The sequence below is a fragment of the Mixophyes fleayi genome, chromosome 8 (genome assembly GCF_038048845.1).
Source record: "Mixophyes fleayi isolate aMixFle1 chromosome 8, aMixFle1.hap1, whole genome shotgun sequence".
Lineage (NCBI taxonomy): Eukaryota > Metazoa > Chordata > Amphibia > Anura > Limnodynastidae > Mixophyes > Mixophyes fleayi.
The window spans coordinates 109,568,441-109,587,243 of record NC_134409.1 but is presented as its reverse complement, the minus strand read 5'-3'; the positions used below and the strand labels follow the sequence as shown (position 1 = coordinate 109,587,243).

General features: G+C 38.3%; 1 protein-coding gene across 2 annotated transcripts in view; it reads left to right on the top strand.

Annotated features, from left to right (window-relative positions):
- Positions 1 to 18,803, top strand: part of SYN2 (synapsin II) — a 218,114-nt gene that overhangs the window by 184,795 nt on the left and 14,516 nt on the right. For both annotated transcript variants that reach the window (XM_075183165.1, XM_075183166.1), the window contains exon 11: positions 10,302 to 10,362. In XM_075183165.1, the coding sequence (XP_075039266.1) occupies positions 10,302 to 10,362 (61 nt within the window). The remainder of the gene's footprint in view (positions 1 to 10,301; positions 10,363 to 18,803) is intronic.

Here is an 18,803-nt window from a genome sequence, read left to right as displayed (position 1 = left end):
TTGTTGTCTTGTGTCCCAGGCACCAAAATTGTATTTTAAGCAAAACTAGGCACTGCAACTGCCTGCAAAATACTGTGTACACATTGTTGTGTAAATATGTATATGAAGATATTGTCCAGCAGGTGGTGATCTAACCCTGTTTTAATTCAGAATAAGGGGTTCATTTATTAAAGTATGAAAAGAGCTATTGCTGGTGAAAACATGTATATTCACTGGTGATAAGGGTTTTTCTCACATGCTCTCTATGGATGAAAGGGTCACCACCGACAATAACACTGCTATAGCCGAGGGGTAACCCCTTCTGGTGATATCTTTGGTATATGTGGCCGGATTTTGCTGACAATAGCTTTTGCATGGAAAGCCTTTTTAACAAGTATTGCGGCAGTACAAGTCATCATCATCATCACGTATATTTAAACCGCAGCTTTAAGTTTTACGCCTGATTAGAAGTATATCTGAAGATGCGGCCTTACTGTATATAGCAAGGGCAAGTTACATTCCACTTAAAATTGATTTTTTGCAGTCAGAAGTTGAACTTTCTTACATCCAACTCTAATAGGGATAATAAATTGTGTACAAGTGAGAGCCTTTCTCATCCAAAACATTGTACATACATTAGCACCCTTGTCCATTATCCCGGGGCCACTGGGGTGGGGTGGCAAAGTTGCCACTCTAGATGCCCCATTCTTGTTTTCTACCCCAGTGTCCAAAACTCAGTTTGGTGGGAAGAGCCCTGGCATGTTTTAGCTGATGGTCGCTGAAGGGGGGGGCACGCTGGATTTTGCAGCCTCACATGACGAGCAGATTCTGGAGAAATTAGAGGCGAATTGATGTTTTCCATGTGTTCAATTGAATAGGCTTACTCATGTGCAGCCAGTGCTTTTCAATGCCAATAGTAACTAAAAGCCTATTTGTCTCCCAGGTAAAAGGCAGGCAATTGAATAAGGGTAAAAAGAAAAAAAATTCCATGGGAAAACATTTTGGGGAATTAAATAGCCCCCTAATATGGTAATGTCAGGAATTACTGTAAAATATGCTATTTTCATAACATTAGATATTGTTAAATTTGTGAACATGCAAATCCTAGGACATTACCACCACTGATTTATGTAAACGTACTGAAAATGCTGTCACATGGTTAAACCTGATTCATGAAATTTAATGTGATTGTCTATGTCTTCATCTCTTGGGTTCATGAAGTGTTTCTGGCTAAGAAACTAAATTAATCTTCTATTATTTTCTTTTACAGTCGCCCATTGGATAGCGCTACGGAATTTGCTGGCGCTATATAAATAAATGTTGATGATGATTGGATATACATATCAAAATCTCTAAAAAGTATTTCATACTGCATACACTTTTACCACTAGGGAGTGCTATTTATCCATACATAATTTATATCAGTCTAGTATTTGCATTTGACAGATGATATAGCCTACCAGACCAATTCATGTGATATAAGAATCTCCTACCTCCTTCCTGCAGTTAACTATACTGTGAAACTGTACTTTTTGGGCTACAATAGCTTTGTTGTAAGTAATTGTACTTGGTAAGATCAAAATGTTGAAATATAGTTTTTTTTCTATCTACTGTAAATTGATTGCCAAAATATTGAGCAGTGAACAGGGCCTGATTACCCACAATCTGACAGATGAGCTCAACTAGGGTCCAAAGTTCCACTTTTTGGGGTCCTTGCTTAGCTCTTACTAATTATTTGACTGTGCAATGCTGTCATGGAAACTAAAAACATATTGACTTAATCAAGGTTGTGCAAGAAGCCTAGAAATTCATCCTCAGCAAACTAAAAATTGGCTTATACTAATTATTTCAGATGTGCACGCTGTGTTTCTCTGCAAAGGTTATTAAGTTGCCAGGCTGAGAAATGTGCACTAAAGTTAAATTTAAATAAAAACTTAGAACCCCTTCCTAGTACTTATACAAAGTTACCAAGACAAAATATGGGGTTGATATATTAAGGACCTTTTATTCAACACTCCTGCTAAATTATTTGCATAAGTGAAACACAGTTGTATACCTGGTTGGTCTATGAGCTTAAAATAGTCCTATCTACATTTGTACTACAAATGTAGATACAAATTTTGTAGTTCACAATTAAATGTTCTTGTGTATTTCAATGTGGGTAGTCAGTCTGTAGACTTCCTAACCAGAATAAGTGGTCATGAGAGGTTCACGTGCATTATTCACATATATGCTGCTTGAGGTGGCATTGCAGTACCATCCTTCTCCGCCAAGAACTTTACCTCCAGTTCTTACCCGTCGCTGCAGTCCAGAATCGTTGATTGTAGAAGGAACTGTATCATGACACAAATCACCTGCACTTTCTCCTGCAGTTTCAGCTTGGTGACCTTCTCTGGTACCTTTATTTCCTATCAGCTACCAGACAGAAACCGCAGGATGAAGCGCAGGTGATTTGTGTCTCTAATGAATGATTCTGGAGCACTGTGAGTAGTGGAGGCACTTGAAGAGGTAGAACAGGAACCGTCTGGGAGCTGCCTGAGAGTAGATTGTCACCTTGTCTCATGTGCTGGAAAGAAATGTGGTGATTGATTAATTGCTTTAAAAGTTTATTTAAAAAAAAAAAATTGCACTTACAGGATATTGGTAAACATGACCACATCAATGAACGGGTAACCCAATTCCAGGTTATCTCCTTCTACAGGCAATGAGAAACACTATATAAATGTTATACAAGTAACAAAATATATCTTATAACATATTGCAATATATATATATATATATATATATTTATATCTACTATATAAATGCCTAGTCGCGTGTGTGAAAAAAAAACCAAGCTGCAGTGCCACCTGCTGGGCAGAGTTATACACTGACCTATATATTTCTTGAAGGAGAAGTGACAGTTGGGAGTGGTTGGTGGTTGCCGGGGGTGACAGTGGGGAGTTTTTAACACCTTAAGTAGCTTGATGAAGGATGTGACGATGAAGATGAAGGATGAGGTGATGGAGAAAAATGATGAGGTGGTGACATGTGGACAAAACCACGTTAAAAAAGGGCGCTTGCATCGGGAAGTAACGCTCTTCCCCTGAGGAGGCCTGGGCTAGGCCCAAATGCATGACAAGAACCTTTTTAACACCTTAAGTAGCTTGATTTGACTAGAATGCATGAGTATCATGCACGGGTTAACTTGTCTAATATATATAAGCCTAGTGGCGTGTGTTAGTCTGTGTGTGTGTGTGTGTAAAAAAAACAAAACAAGCTGCAGCGGCACCTGCTGGGCGGAGTTATACACTGACCTACTAAATTCTTAGTGTGTGTGGTGAAAAAAAACTCAGAAAGGGCTGAAATTTGGTATACTAAGATGTTTTTAATTTTTTAATTTAATTTGTTAATTGTTAAAAGTGTTTATAAAGATTTTAGAAAAATATATATATATTTCTTGACGGAGAAGTGACAGTTGGGAGTGGTTGGTGGTTGCCTGGGGTGACAGTTGGGAGTGGTTGGTGGTTGCCGGGGGTGACAGAGCGAGAGGAGTGTGATACTCAGGACCGCTGAGAGAGATCCCTGTGTCTGGATAGACATCCGGATAGATGTGGCAATAAAGATGAAGGATGAGGTGATGGAGAAAAATGATGAGGTGGTGACATGTGGACAAAACCACGTTAAAAAAGGGCGCTTGCGCCGGGAAGTAACGCTCTTCCCCTAAGGATGCCTGGGCTAGTCCCAAATGCATGACAAGAACCTTTTTAACACCTTAAGTAGCTTGATTTGACTAGAATGCATGAGTATCACGCACGGGTTAACTTGTGTGTGTGTGTGTATGTATATATATATATATATATATATATATATATATATATATATATATATATATATATATATATATATATATAGGGAATGTGGTTATCTGTATAGGGGATGTGGTTAGGTTATCTGGGTGGTATTCAATTATGTCAATCTAATATTACTGGCATTCTTAAAATATATTGCAATCAAGGCAGGAAATAAAACCCATAGGAATTAATGTATTAAGAGACTGTATCTAGTATGTCTTGCACTTACATAAGAGGGAATATCTATAACTTTAAATTATTGATTATTAAATCCAACCCACAGGTTCAAATTCAATCCCACAGGGATAAAATAATAGTGTCATTAACTTTTTTCTAAAAATATCTTCATCTAAAAACATACTACTTTTTCACAGTGACTATCAAGGGCGCAATTGTTTTTTTTTTTTATATACAGCAACTGACTCTTTTGGATAGATTTTAACCAAGGATCTTCATGGCCACTATTGCTATTCAAATAGATGGATGAGAAAGTGCTAAAAAGAAGCCGTGCAAAATCAGTTTTTAATAAATAAATAAATAATAATAGTGATATTTAAAAAGTCCAAGAATGCCACAGATTCCTGGCTGTCTGGGATGTATGATAGGTTCAATTGATTAGCATATGTCCTGTAACAAAATGATCAATGTCTATTTGATTGCCAGTCCAGATAAAGATAAGGTTGTCATATGTCCCATATGTGTGTAAAATGTAAAATGTTGCTAGACCAGGTGAATAAGTTCTCCTAAAAAGTACATGGATCCAGAGAATCACTCTGCCATTTTCCTCTGTGAGGTTAAGTTGACAGTTGCCTCCCTGGGTGTTTGTTTGCCTTCCACTGAATCAACACAGAAGTTAAAAAATGTTGAACTTAATGGTCTTTTTTTTCAACCACACTAACTAAGCAGGGAAATGATCATATGTGAACAGGAGAAAATGCAAAAGTCGTTTCTTCCTCTGTTGTGTTATCATGGCCCTTTTACGCTCTACGTTTAAAGCGCACTGTACCTGCAGGTAATTAAATACAATCCAAATTCTAAATATTACAAAAAAAAACAAAGTCTGTAAAATAAAAAGTAATCAAATATTGCATACGTACATTATTTTCAGAGCCTTGCTATTGTTTCACCTTTTTGTTGGCAAACGTTTTTTGTTTTGTTTAATTACGGTGATATCTGTGTTCTATATTACTTGCTAGCAGGACTGTCCTATTGTCTTTATTGTTAAATAAATCGGTGATTATTTTAAATGTATTCCTTGGTAAAACCAAGGCCTTATGTACCGTTACCACCTGAGTTACCAACACCAATTAAACTAAGGATGAACAGAAATAAATTGAATGCTGGTGTAACGGGCGCTAAGGGAGACAAAGTCACATAAACTGCACTCCCCTTCCCAGCAACCCAGGTACTCGCCCGATTCGAAGGGAACACTATGCGACACACCGTCCCTTCTCAACTCAAACAGGAACCACCCCTCAAGCCTGCTCACATGTCCTAGGTCACCCCGGGTCCGCTGGAACTCATCCACTCCTCAGGCCTCCGCCCACAGCCAGAACCCCGGCTATTAAGCCCGCCCTGTCTTGGGGCTCAGGACTTTAGTTGCCCTTCCGGACAAATGAGGGGCTTTATATGCCACTCTTCACTTCTTAATCCTTAACTACACAGGACCTAACGCCCTGCTATTCTACCCAGAGCCTAGTGCCCTGCTATTTACTAGAAGGGCCTACTGCTCTACTAACCAACAGGATCTAATGCCCCTCCTAAGCAACTGAGGGGTAAGGCCCTCTCAACTCCGTAGTGTGCCTAGCACTTCTCTACACCATGGGCCTGGTGCCCACCTAGTTGATAACTTATATCCAGCTCACTACTGGATACCTTGTGCCTTAACTCTCAAACTAAGGGCCTTATGCCCTTCTCTGTAACTAAAGAGCCTTGTGCTTTTCTCTGTAACTAAAGACCCTTGTGCTTTTCTCTGCAACTAAAGAGCTTTGTGCTCTTCTCTCTAACGAAAGGGCCTTGTGCCCTAACTATAACTAAAGAGCCTTGTGCCCTAACTAACTAAGGGCTAATGCCCAAACGTCCTAACTGAACCGGGGCCTTGTGCTTCCCCCTATCTGGCCCATAGGCCTAATGCCCGAATTGCAGCAGGACCTTGTGCCCTTTGATGTGAAGAGTGTGGGCTGGGGCTCTGGAGGAAGGTGGTGACCAGAAGGGCCACCTACCTGGCTTCCAAGTCTTCAGGCTCTTCTCCAGGGATTTCCCCTTCTGCCGCCACCTCAATGCTCTGTCGCCGTCTTCAGGTCTTGATCCCGCTGGGTCTTCAGAGACCAGAGTAGCTCTTAGCCCTGACAAGGACTCTCTGCCTCAGTTTCCTCCTCTGCGCTGTCTTCTCTCTTCTATTGTTGTCCGCGCTGTCTTCTTCTGTCCGGTGTCTGCCTCTTCCACGCCGTCTCTTCTCCGGCGTCCTCTTCTGTCTCCCTCCGCTGTCGAACTGAACATGATGGTTATAAAATCAAATGAAATGATACTATGTGCTTTGGTACAATAGAGCGTACACACTAATGCGATATTGGACCTAACAATCGTTTATCATGTGATTGGCATGATAATTGGGTGAAAAACCTGTAGTGTGTACCCAGCTTAATAAACTCGGTTGTGGTTCTTTATAACATTTGCATATTTTAACACACAAGCAAATATATGTAAAAACGCCTGTAAATGAGAATTTTATAAGCAGTGAGTCCTGATGCTAAGGCTTTGGTGTGTGTTACAAAAATGTGTGTATTTTATATGGACACATAACTCCTTGTCATTTCAGCATCCCTCATGAGCCATTGCAGTGATATCCACATTCCTTGTACAGCAGTAATAGCCATAGTGCAGGCCTGGGCAACTTGTGGCTGTCCAGGTGTTGTGAAACTACAAACCCCAGCATGCTTTTGCAGCTGATAGATGGCAGGGTATGCTGGGATTTGTAGTTTTACAAAACCTAGAGAGTCACAGGTTGTTCAGGTCTGCCACAATGCTTCTCATTCGTCTTTATTTTACAGTTAGGTTAGTGTAGAGACACAATGTACCCACTTACACAGTATTGGGACCACAATGAACAACCTTATCAAGTAATAGGTCCACACTGAACGTACCTAGCCAGAAATAGGCCCATAATGCACATGCTGGTAGAGTAGCATCACCTGTGTTTTAGAAAATCGTAAAGCTCATTCATAAGGAGTGAATGGTTTTTACTTTGAAAGGAGAACTATGGCAAACACCAGTCGGACTAAGAGAGGCTCCCAGAATGACGGGTGGAACTGGACATTGCCAAATGTTCATTGCTCAATTTTGCCTAACAAATGGGAATGCACATGCATTTAATTTTATGCTATTTTTCTGCAAATTCCCCTATGGGTCAAGTGTCCAGTGCATGGGGGGCGTGATTGTCGGCATTGCCACAATTGCATCATTGCGGTGTGGGGGCAAGGCAATAATGACGGGATTTGGGGTGAATTGCATCAACAAGGCCCCTGTCCTACCCATTACTGTCCAAGATTTGTGAGTTTCCCGGCCTTTCCAGAGAATAGACAAGTATGATCCCATCCCCAGTTATGGCACACTGATCCAATGCCCCCAAACTCTACAGGGTTGACCGGAGAACTCTGGGAGCATACTAAGGAATTTTGGAGATGTGAATGCAATCAATAGAGCTAAACTACATGGTGATCTTTGCAAGCAGACTTAATAGCACCATCATAGAAAGTAGTAAGTAAGTCCTATAATAAGGATAATTGTATGCATTCAATCTTTAATATTTACATTAGAGAAATATGAATGGAAACTACAGTATTAGAGTCCCTTCAACTGCAGGTTCATTCTTTTTACACTTAAATATATGTATATGTGGAATTTGGGTACTATCCAGTTCATGTTGTGCAGTGTATTTTTATAACTTTTTGTACTAGTAATATTTAGATTATTAGTCTCTTAACCTCTGTAGAGCGTTGACCTAATTCAAATAAATCCATAAATAGTCCCTAATAGACAAAAGAAACCCAGAGTTTCTGTTGACCTCTTACTGTCTGAACATCAAGCTCCATTCCTGTACATAATCTCTTACATTAATTCATTTCATGCAATTCTTTATTTGCGAGGCCATTGCATTTAATGATCTTGTATAGTTACTGCAATAGCATTGTATATTGTGTTCCAATCTGAAAACCTGCATTATCCTTGAGGTACACACTATTATTACTTAAGCCCATTTTATTCTCTTGCGGTTCTATGGCTCCTTCTTTTTTATTCACATTTTTGTAAGAATGTTCATTCAGTCAACTGATATATTCTGTATCTTGCTTAATGATTCATTTATGAGCTATTGTGTAGTGTTTTTATAGGTCATGAATCCTTGTTGACTTGTATTTTTTATTCTTATAAGAAATTATGAACAAGTTAGCCATGCCAAGAGTAATTAAAACTTGTAAACCAAACCCATCTTTTGCAATCTGCCTACATTTATTCTGGTGAGATGCTGGCTACTCAGTAACTCGTTCCTGTAAATAGTATACTTATACATCTGACACAAGCAGGATCTTTTCAAATAACTAGGTGTCATAAAAAGGATTTACATTTGACAGAATATACTCAATTTAGTTAATTAACAGCAAAATATTTGCAGTTGTATAGAGCTACTGTTCTCTATTTGCTATGTACATAAAATGGCTATAGAAAGTAGTAACATCCTTTTCAGCATTTTTTACGCTTTATTCCCTTCATTGAAACTAAATGGATTTTACTATTGATCAGCACAATTAGTCTGTAATGTCAAATAATAAACTACTTAAAATGTTTTGCTTAATGAATTACAAATGTAAACAGATAACAAATTATTACATAAGTATTCATACCCCACTTTCACCATTTTAATACTAATGGCATCTGAGCATTGCAATTTTTACCCATTCTACTTTGCAATATTGCCTGAGTTCCATAAGGTTGCATGAGGAAAGTTGGTGAACAGCAAGGTGAGTGGGCAGGGGAGCCATGGTGGTGCCCAGGACCATAGAATGGGACACAGCTCCTAAACATGCACTACAAAAGTGTGTCTATGCACCATTGTTTGTGAAGGGGAGCAAACTTCATTGACTACACCTTGGTTCATTGTCTTCTAATAAAGACAATGAACCAAGGTGAGCGTAAGCTATTCCATATTGCAGAAATCTTTTACATTCTCATTGTTTCCACCATGAACATTTTCACGTGGACAAGTCCCAAAAAGTTGGTACACTAACCTTTTCTAAAGGCAGTTGCAAGGACTGGACTGGTATTTACCTTGCGCTTGGCAGACAAATAGACTCATTGGTGCATATAAAAAGCTGTGTGGGTCCCCATTTCTTTATGAATGACCCTTAATCAGTGGCGGATTCAGAGGGGGAAGATCACCACCCCTATCGGGCAGGCTGCCTACGCACGCTATATACATGCGCTTGACATCTGAGAGGCAGACAGAGAGTTCTGCCCGGTCGCCCCAATTGTGTATTACACAAAATCAAAGTGGATGGACAGCACCCTCTACCTGTCTCTCAGCCGACAGGCACATGTATACAGTGTGCGGCCACCGGCAGCTCACCCCTGCTAGGAGTGTAAGAGAGGGAAGGGCACTAAATAGTCCCCTCCTGAAAAAAAATCTAGATACACCTCGGCCCTTAATGTCTCTGTGACATTAAGTATAAGGGCCATGTTAATGAAAGATAAAAAGCCATATGCCTGGCCATAGGACTTATTTGCGCTTCATCGAATTCATCAAATGGTTATCTCCGGCAATAGCAATATTATCACTGGCCGTATGCCTGCCAGCACTAAGATTCACTGGCTGTTGCTGATGAAGACTTTCCCAAGCTCATTTAACAAGTATTGCAGGTGTACTTTTACTACCGCGATAAATATTCTGTTATCGCAAATCTCAGGATGGTGATAACAGAACTAAATCATTGTAAAAATGCGTTATTGAATGAACACTTTTTAATCCATACATTTTTAAAATATTTTTAATACATTTTATCTATATTTATAATATATTTGTTTTTTACTAAGTAGATCTGAAAGATTTGGGCTTTCAGTTTCACTGTGTGTGTGCAATCCAGCGAACCGGCTAACACGTGAGCACAACGTGGGAATCTGGGCCACCTAAGCAGTAAGGTAACTCTTACAGCTATGACCACTATTGGCGGAGTAACTGAGTATTACTCAGCTCCCTCTGCAGTAGTTTTTGGATAAATTGCATACTAGATTCTAGAAACTTTTTATATAAGGTACTGTATTCACAATATACATTATAAGGAGAGTTGAGGGTTGATTTTTATGTATTTATCTCCCATGAGCCTAGGGTGACTCTGCTTTGAGTAACACTTATTGTGTTGCAAGATGAAACTGTATCTCGATCTGTGTATGTGTAAGAAATAATCCATCTGATTTCTGCTTCCCATTTCTGTTTTGCAGAGCGGAACAATGAAGGAATCTGAGCAGAGCAAGATTCCAGCACAACGACCTCCACCTCAAGGTTGTTTGCAGTACATTCTCGACTGTAATGGCGTTGCAGTAGGACCAAAACAAGTCCAGGCTGTGTGAGGGGTTGTTGAAGAGGGGTTGTAGCCAAAAAAAAAAAAAAAAAAAAGAAAATAATGAAAAGAAAATTGTGTGCAGTTTTGCCATGTTTCAGTGCTGACCTGGACTGTGTTTTCCTATGCAGTGTCACTCCTTTCTGTCTCGTCTCTCCCCTCTATATGTCCACGCCTGTGACGCTAACTTCTCTTTCTCTGTTTAACGTGTGATTCAGAGCTGATGTAAACAGTATACACAGAATTGTGCCTCTTTCAAGTTCAACCTGACTGTTTATTATAGTTTTCTTTTCTTTTTTAAGTCTTGTGGGGAATAACACCTAACTTGAATTTCAAAACTCTGACTTGACTTTGAGCGTCTATGTGCGTGGGTGTGTACACACCTCAATTGGACATCGCTTTATTACTTGCATGAAGTGATTAGAAAGATCAATGAGTTCCAATCCAGGTTTATCTACATTGTTGAATTCCGGGGTTATTTTCTTTTTCTAATTTTATAGATATTGCTGTCATTGTATTTGTTAGCATGGGTAGACCTAGTAAACATGGACTTTAGTATCGTCTGTTCCGTGACTCCATAAAATGACATTCTCATGCAGGTGTGCATAAAGTATTTTTTAACATTCTTGTATAAGTATGGTCTGCACGCCGTATGGATAGAACACTAGTGCAATATTTGTGAACAAGTATAAAATGTTTCATTGTAGTCCACATACTTATGTCATTGCTTGTGTGGCTTATAAGAGCAAGGAGCAAGTGTCAAACTTTCTTACTTATATCTAAAGAATTGTGAGCTCTGCAGACCACTTTCTTTTTCAAAACACTTGCTTAATCTTTAATCCTTGTACTTGTCAGTCTGAAATGTAAATATTCCTAAGCAGCTCAGATAATATTCCTTAACTTATTGTTACACGTGTATCTCTCTATAGCCATAACGTGTGATGTGACTCACATTGATTTCTAGCTTAGCACTACCCAAAGAGGCAATAGGCAATCATACTGTTCTTAAAGATTTGTATGGGCACAACAGGTATTGCCTTTCGTTTTTATGTTGATCGAAACATCACAGTGTGTTTGATGGGGTCAACTAACTTTGGACGCAGGTAAAGAACCAGGGAAACTAAACCACTAGACTGGGATTTGCCCTGAAACAAGAATAAAGAAAGGAAAATAGAGGATTTGATACATGCAACTAGCGGTGTGTTTAGACATTAAGCCCGTCCATTCACCATATTCTTAATTGTAAAATGCAATATTTAATACTGAATTTTGTGCTGTCAATATGGACAGTCCTTGACTAGCTTTAGTTGTATGGCAGAACAGAGACATGATAGTGCTTGCTATTACTTATTGTTTATTTATATAGAATTTAGGGTGTTTGAGATACTTACAAAATTCACGTTATTGACAGAGGTTCTCTTATAGTGCTATAATTACACTGTATTTTAGGGTCATCAGAACATGGCTTGGTAGATTAGCCCATTAGTGGGTCAGGCCCATTAATTTAGACATCACTGTACTGTGGCTTACTAGCTTCCTCTAGGCTGCTAGGTTTGTCTTAGTAAATGTCTGGGGGGTCATTTATTTTAATGTTATAGTCTTTATTTATTTAACAATTTTTTCTTAAATTGGGACATTTGTGAAGTTGATGCATTTGTGGGTCTTTCTCGTACACATTTCACTAATTTTATATGACAACTATTGTGTTATTCATTCTCTTTTATTACCATAATTTGCCTCCCCTTCTCCGTTTGTTCCTTTACTGTATGTTTGTGTTCTACTGCCCCAATAAATGGCCCATATATCCAGAACAGCATTATCTAAGGGCTGATATCACAGAACAGTGATAGATATCATTAGATCATCAGACAGTTACAGAATATTAAAACCTCCTTGTTCATCATCATCATCATCATCAGCAGCAGCAGCTATTTATATAGCGCCACTAATTCCCCAGTCCCTGCCCCACTGGAGCTTACGGTCTACATCCCTAACATACACATACACAGACCAAGAGAGAATAAGGTCAATTTAATAGCAACCAATTTACCCCACTAGTATGTTTTTGAAGGAAACCCACGCAAACACGGGGAGAACATACAAACTCCCCACAGATAAGGCCGTGTTCGGGAATCGAACACCTAACCCCAGCGCTGTGAGGCAGAAGTGCCACCGTACCTGCCTTCATTAGATCTGTGTTCTCTTATCACCTTAATACTGAAACCAGGGAAACTGAGAGCTTAAAGGGGCTTGAGGAATACAATTGTTAGAGCTCAATGTACAGCAAAGATCATCCTTTGCCATTTTGTATCTGAAGTGCAGCTAAAATACTGATTGAAGATTCTATCACTACGGTTAACGGTCCTAATGGCCTTCTGTTATAACCGTAACACATTATTACATCAGTGTGGCCATAAAGCCGTGAAGAAATTTACTGTCATGGTACAGATTTGTGCATGCAGTTATATGTGGGTATCACCAGTCTGTTTTCATTCTGTGGACACAATATGGCTGGAGAAAACACGATGCCAACATAGCCACTAGTTCTATATTCCAGAGGGTTATTTCTATGACATAGGAAATTCTAAATGCCGCTGGTAACATTTGAGATTACTATATATTTTTGGCATGTAAGCATGTTACGGTGCAATGTTGTTGGAAACGGGTCAGTCGTCTTAAAATGTAGAATTCATGTATTTGTTTTTGTAAAACATTTTTGTTCTTGTTAGATTTATTTTGTACAAAGCCAATTGTGTGGCGCAGAGTACACGATGTTTGACTGCAGTGATTTATGTGAAATATCTTGTACAGCTTAATGTGCAATAAAGGAAATTACTTCTGCCTTCAGTGTATGGTTTCTGGGTCACCATCATGCCAATATTACCATCATCATTTCAGGGAACAAGAGAATGTTATTCAGCTGTATTTGCATCTACATCCCAGTTTACTCTTAAGGGCTTAACTAAGGATTTGTGGGCCCGTAGCCAGATTTTGTAAGAGCCCCCACATACCACCCAAAGGTGAAAAAAGACATATCCACATGCTTTGACAGGGAAGACAGAGCAGGTGCATCACATGCTGATATGGTAGGGACATATTTGTTCCTAAAAATGCTTTTAAATGACAACTATTCCCTTTTATGTTTTATAATAATATCCTCCAATCGCTAATAAAATTATTTATGAGTTTTTGCAATTAATTTTTCTGCTGCTTCATAGTAGGGAAAGAGCATTTACCGACTATGGGCTAGATTTACTAAACTGCAGATTTGAAAAAGTGGAGATGTTGCCTGTAGCAACCAGTCAGATTCTAGTTATCATTTAGTATATTCTACAAAATGACAGCTAGAATCTGATTGGTTGCTATAGGCAACATCTCCACTTTTTCAAACCTGCAGTTTAGCAAATATACCCCTATGTCTTTTTGGGTTAGATTTATCAAACCTTCTAAAAAGAAAAAGTGGAATTGTTGCCCATAGCAACCAATCAAATTCTAGCTATCATTTGTCCAGTACATTATAGAAAATGATAGCTGGAAGCTGAATGGTTGCTATGGGCAACACCTCCACTTTATCTTTTTAGATGATTTAATAAATCTACCTATCATAAATCTACCAATAAGTCATCTGCAAGTCAGGGTTTTTGCAGCATTATTTTCTCCAAACAAATTCTTACAACAGACCTTGGCAGTTATCACTTAGTTGTACCTACTAACTTTGACTTTGGAGCGCAATTAATTTAATTTAATGCTGTAGAAAGGGAGTTAAGTTTAAATGCTGTATTTCAACCACAAATCAAAGTAAAATATCAGCAAAATGATTTTCAAAGCAATTTTTTTATTGCTGCTTATCATAGCAATAAAAATACACTATCAGTTCCTCTGCGATTCTGGCCTGAGCGTGAAGGGTTAACTCACCGCTTTGCCGGGCCAGTCTCAGGAAATCTGCGCATGTGTGACATCAATAGCTGGTTCACACATGTGCAGTGGAACTGAAAGCAATGATTTGAGCTTTCCGTTCTATGAAAAATGTAACAAAACAAAAATATATTTAAAACTATTGCCAAATGACATTTTATTTTTAAAATCAAAAAGCATTTTTTCATTAATGCTTCTATTCTAGAATATATTGTTTTGACCGGTTTTTACAGTAGCCTTTAATACTATAGATAAATGTACAGTATCCATGAGATACATGCTAGCTAGCCAGACAACATGTAAGGAGTTATGTATTCCTGATAAACAGGCTTATCTATTGAATGTGGTTAAAATAACATAGTAAAATATGCTGTAACCCATGGCAACCAAATTCTATATTTGTTCTGCTTAATCTTCATTGCACTAGGCTGATGCAAGATAATATCTAATTGCTACGAGAGCCTCCATATTTGAGCCATTTGCACCCAGTTAATAGCTAAGCCGAATTTTGGTTGCGCAAAAAATAGATGATGTTGTTCGATTGTCAGTACATGTTAGACAACTGTATATTCCCGATATAGCAGCAACAGGTAAAACATTACAGAAACAAATCTTTTCAAATGTACGGTGAACACCGGCAATTGTATTCCTCATCGTCCACCAAATCCTCCCACTGAATCGTCACTTATATTACCATAAAATAACAATATTATACACAGTCTTTCAGTGTGTTTCTGGTGAAAAAAATAACTGTTTATTTGTGCTGGGGTTCTGGAATACTCTGTGATTCAAGTGTTACTTTTTTGGTATTATAAGGCTAGTGTTACACTTATGTTTCTGAGTGCACACGTGAATTACATTTCAGCGTTCATAAGCTTGTTTCTTTGCAGATAGTAGTGTGTGTTGCATTGATGTATAGTTTCTATAGACTAAACATCTGACGGGCATTTAGGGGTATATTTACTAAACTGCGGGTTTGAAAAAGTGGAGATGTTGCCTATAGCAACCAGAGAGATTCTAGCTGTCATTTTGTAGAATATACTAAATAAATGACAACTAGAATGTTATTGGTTGCTATAAGCAACATCTCTACTTTTTCAAACCCGCAGTTTAGTAAATATACCCCTTAGTGTTGACTAGAAAATGTGATTCTAAATGTCTGACATGTTCAGAACTGCCTTAGTGACACAAGCCTTTTAGTGTGCAACATGCGTGTCAGCAAAAATTATTACTGGCACAGATAATCGGGAATAGCAACAGAACTACATGTAGGTATATGTACTGTTGCCTCTAAGATGAGCAAACGATAATGGTTAAACCTGTCTGTTAATGAAAACAGTATAGTGCAGGGTGACGCTGAACAGTAGATATTCAATGTAACTTTTCTCTATGAAGTTCCGATGATTTGATCTTTGAACTGTTTCAATTTAATTTCCAGTTGAGAAGAAACATTTGTTATTCAACTTAGAGAATTAAGAAGTTGACTTCAGGTTGGAAGACTTTTCAAGCATATCATGTCTGAGAAGCCATTACATGACTTAATGATGACTAGTTACTCTTACTCTCAATTTTTTATACCAACCACTAGTATGACCCAAAATTATTCAAACCTAGGTTGACATAATTTTGGAGATGCAGCCAATAACCAGTAACTTGCACCCAAAAGCAATGACCGTTATGTTTGGTACATTGTTACTCAAGGGGTCTCTAAACCCTGGCACAAAAAGCCATGATCCTAAATATCATGGACAGTGTCCTGGACCATTTTTTTATTATTATTATTATTATTTATATAAACATATTTAATTGTAGTGTAACTCCCAACAGCAAATGTATCTGTAGCACACATTATTGTGTAATAAAATTCTATTAAAGTAGTTATTTTAATTGCATTACAATATGGAAATTGCAACTTATATGGAGTTGGCATGTTAGGAGAAATTACGATTGTGATAAACGTGGTATATGGGCTAAAACCAGGGTGCTTTGAAAATTTACAGCGTCCCTGCTGCTATGTTGTGTAAACAAATGTCTGTGGAATGAATTAGGAGTATAACAGGTTTCAAGGAGGTAAATTATAGGTAATGGTAATGGTTATAGGCAAGGTAATGAATGGGGATTTCATATTTAATTATGATACAGTTCATAATCTGTTCTTTGTCTTGTTTTGATTAATGTGTGTTGACATTTATTGCACAGTGAAGTTTACTGCCGCGTAAGTAAGATTCTTAAAATATTGTGCTAATCATTGTCCCGAAGACAAAACTCATGGCATCTTTGTAATCTCTTGGTCATGACGTTCTGGATTAGACCGGTACAGGAGCTTCTTAAATAGCAGAATCAGCAGCAGCTTGTTCAGACCACATGCAGACACTTGATATCAGCCACAAGGTTCTGCTAAACTAAGGAAGCAGAAAAGCTTCAAATAATGCCATTTCTGCTGATCAGCTTACTAATGTATTGCACAATTCTGCACTAAATCTAAATTTATCTGAGCTGCTCAGCCTGGGTCATGGTAGGAAAGTAAGATTGATATTAAACTGATTCAAACACCAGGAGTATTATAATTATCATTCAGTTGTATCTAAATATAGCTCCTTAGGAAACATTAATCAGAGATTTCACTCCTACTAACAGTCATAGGGCTCTATTTATTAAACAGAGAAAAGCCTACCCAAGATCAAGGATTCACCACCGGCTAGGTACAGCTATCACCACAGTAACCTCTACCTGCGATAGCCTCCCCATGCTCATCTTACAAAGATCACTGCAGTACAAACCTTTAATAATGACCTAATAATGAATGGAAAAAATGCTTTACTATTTGAATAAATCAATTTTTGCATTCTGCAATTGTCTTAAAATATATATATATATATATATACATATATCTATAATATAAATGTCTAGTGGCGTGTGTTAGTCTGTCTGTGTGTGGAAAAATAAAACCAAGCTGCAGCGCCACCTGCTGGGCGGAGTTATACACTGACCTACTAAATTCTTAGTGCGTGTGGAAAAAAAAATTCAGAAAGGGCTGAAATTTGGTATACTAAGATGTTTTTAATTTGTTAATTTAATTTGTTAATTGTTAAAAGTGTTTATAAAGATGTAAAAAAAATATATATATATTTCTTGAAGGAGAAGTGACAGTTGGGAGTGGTTGGTGGTTGCCGGGAGTGACAGTGGGGAGTGGTTGGTGGTTGAGACCTGGGCTATGGCCCAAATGCATGACAAGAACCTTTTTAACACCTTAAGTAGCTTGATTTGACTAGAATGCATGAGTATCATGCACGGGTTAACTTGTGTGTGTGTATATATATATATATATTTCTTCTTTTTTTTTTAACCTTTACTTGAATTTTTTTATTAGTGGAACTGAATGTCCAAGTCCGGGCTGTCAGTTCCAATGCGCATGCGCAACCTGGCTAGTTGGCTTGAGCATGCGCGCATCCGCTGAGACTGGCCTAGAGAAGCGGTAAGTAAAGCCTTACCACACACAGCCACTATCACCGAGGCAGCAGAGTATCACTGGTAGTCCGATAGTCACAATTATAAACTTATTTCATTGTTTCTTTATTAGTGTAGGACAAATATATTTTGCATTTCTTGAAATGCTAGATTGATCGAAATATAGTGCCTATTGTTTATGAGCAGACTTCTTTAGTAAAGGGGAATTCTAGGGCCTGGTATTATATCCACATAGTTTACCTCAATAAACATCAATACATTTTGTACTATGCTTTTGTCATCTAATAGTCACTTCCAACTGCAGTTAAGCTGCTTCTTGCAATGCTCAGCATTCGCCATGCTCTTGCTTTTCCAAAAAGAGCGATGTGTGTTCCTTCATTGCACAGAACGGGTATAAACAGTCCAATTGGCTCTTACTGAAGGAGGTAGATAATATGGGCCATTTATAGATGTGCAAAGGTGGAAGCAACTGTGCTGCTGTGACCAGAATAAGTCTTTGATGATATACTGTAATTACAATATAGTGTGTTATTTTATTTTTTACAGCCACATTGCAGTTTTTTTGACATCACACAACAATTTTGGCACAAATGCTCCTTCTTTTAAGTGGAGGTGCATGGATTTGTTGGCAAAGATGGCGCCATCTACAGGGGTATAAAACATTGCATCTTCTGATCTAAGGAATGTTGCAGATTGGAGGCCATCATTGCTGAATATAGGCTGGGTGTATGATTGCCTCTGGTTGTGCACCCACATGCTAAAACAAGATTATTCTGCTGGACAAGATAATTTATATGAGATCCAAGGGGTTGAGAGGATATATTTAGAGTGGCAAAAGAGTTTCAGTTTCACAGATACTTAGGAGGTTCAGGTAATGACAAGTTGTCCTACACTTTCAATGGGGTTTAAGTGCAGTTTCCGAGGAAAGAAAATTTCCACGCACCTTTCAACCTAATCTAATCAAACCATACTTGCCTACTCTCTGGGAATTTCTGGGAGG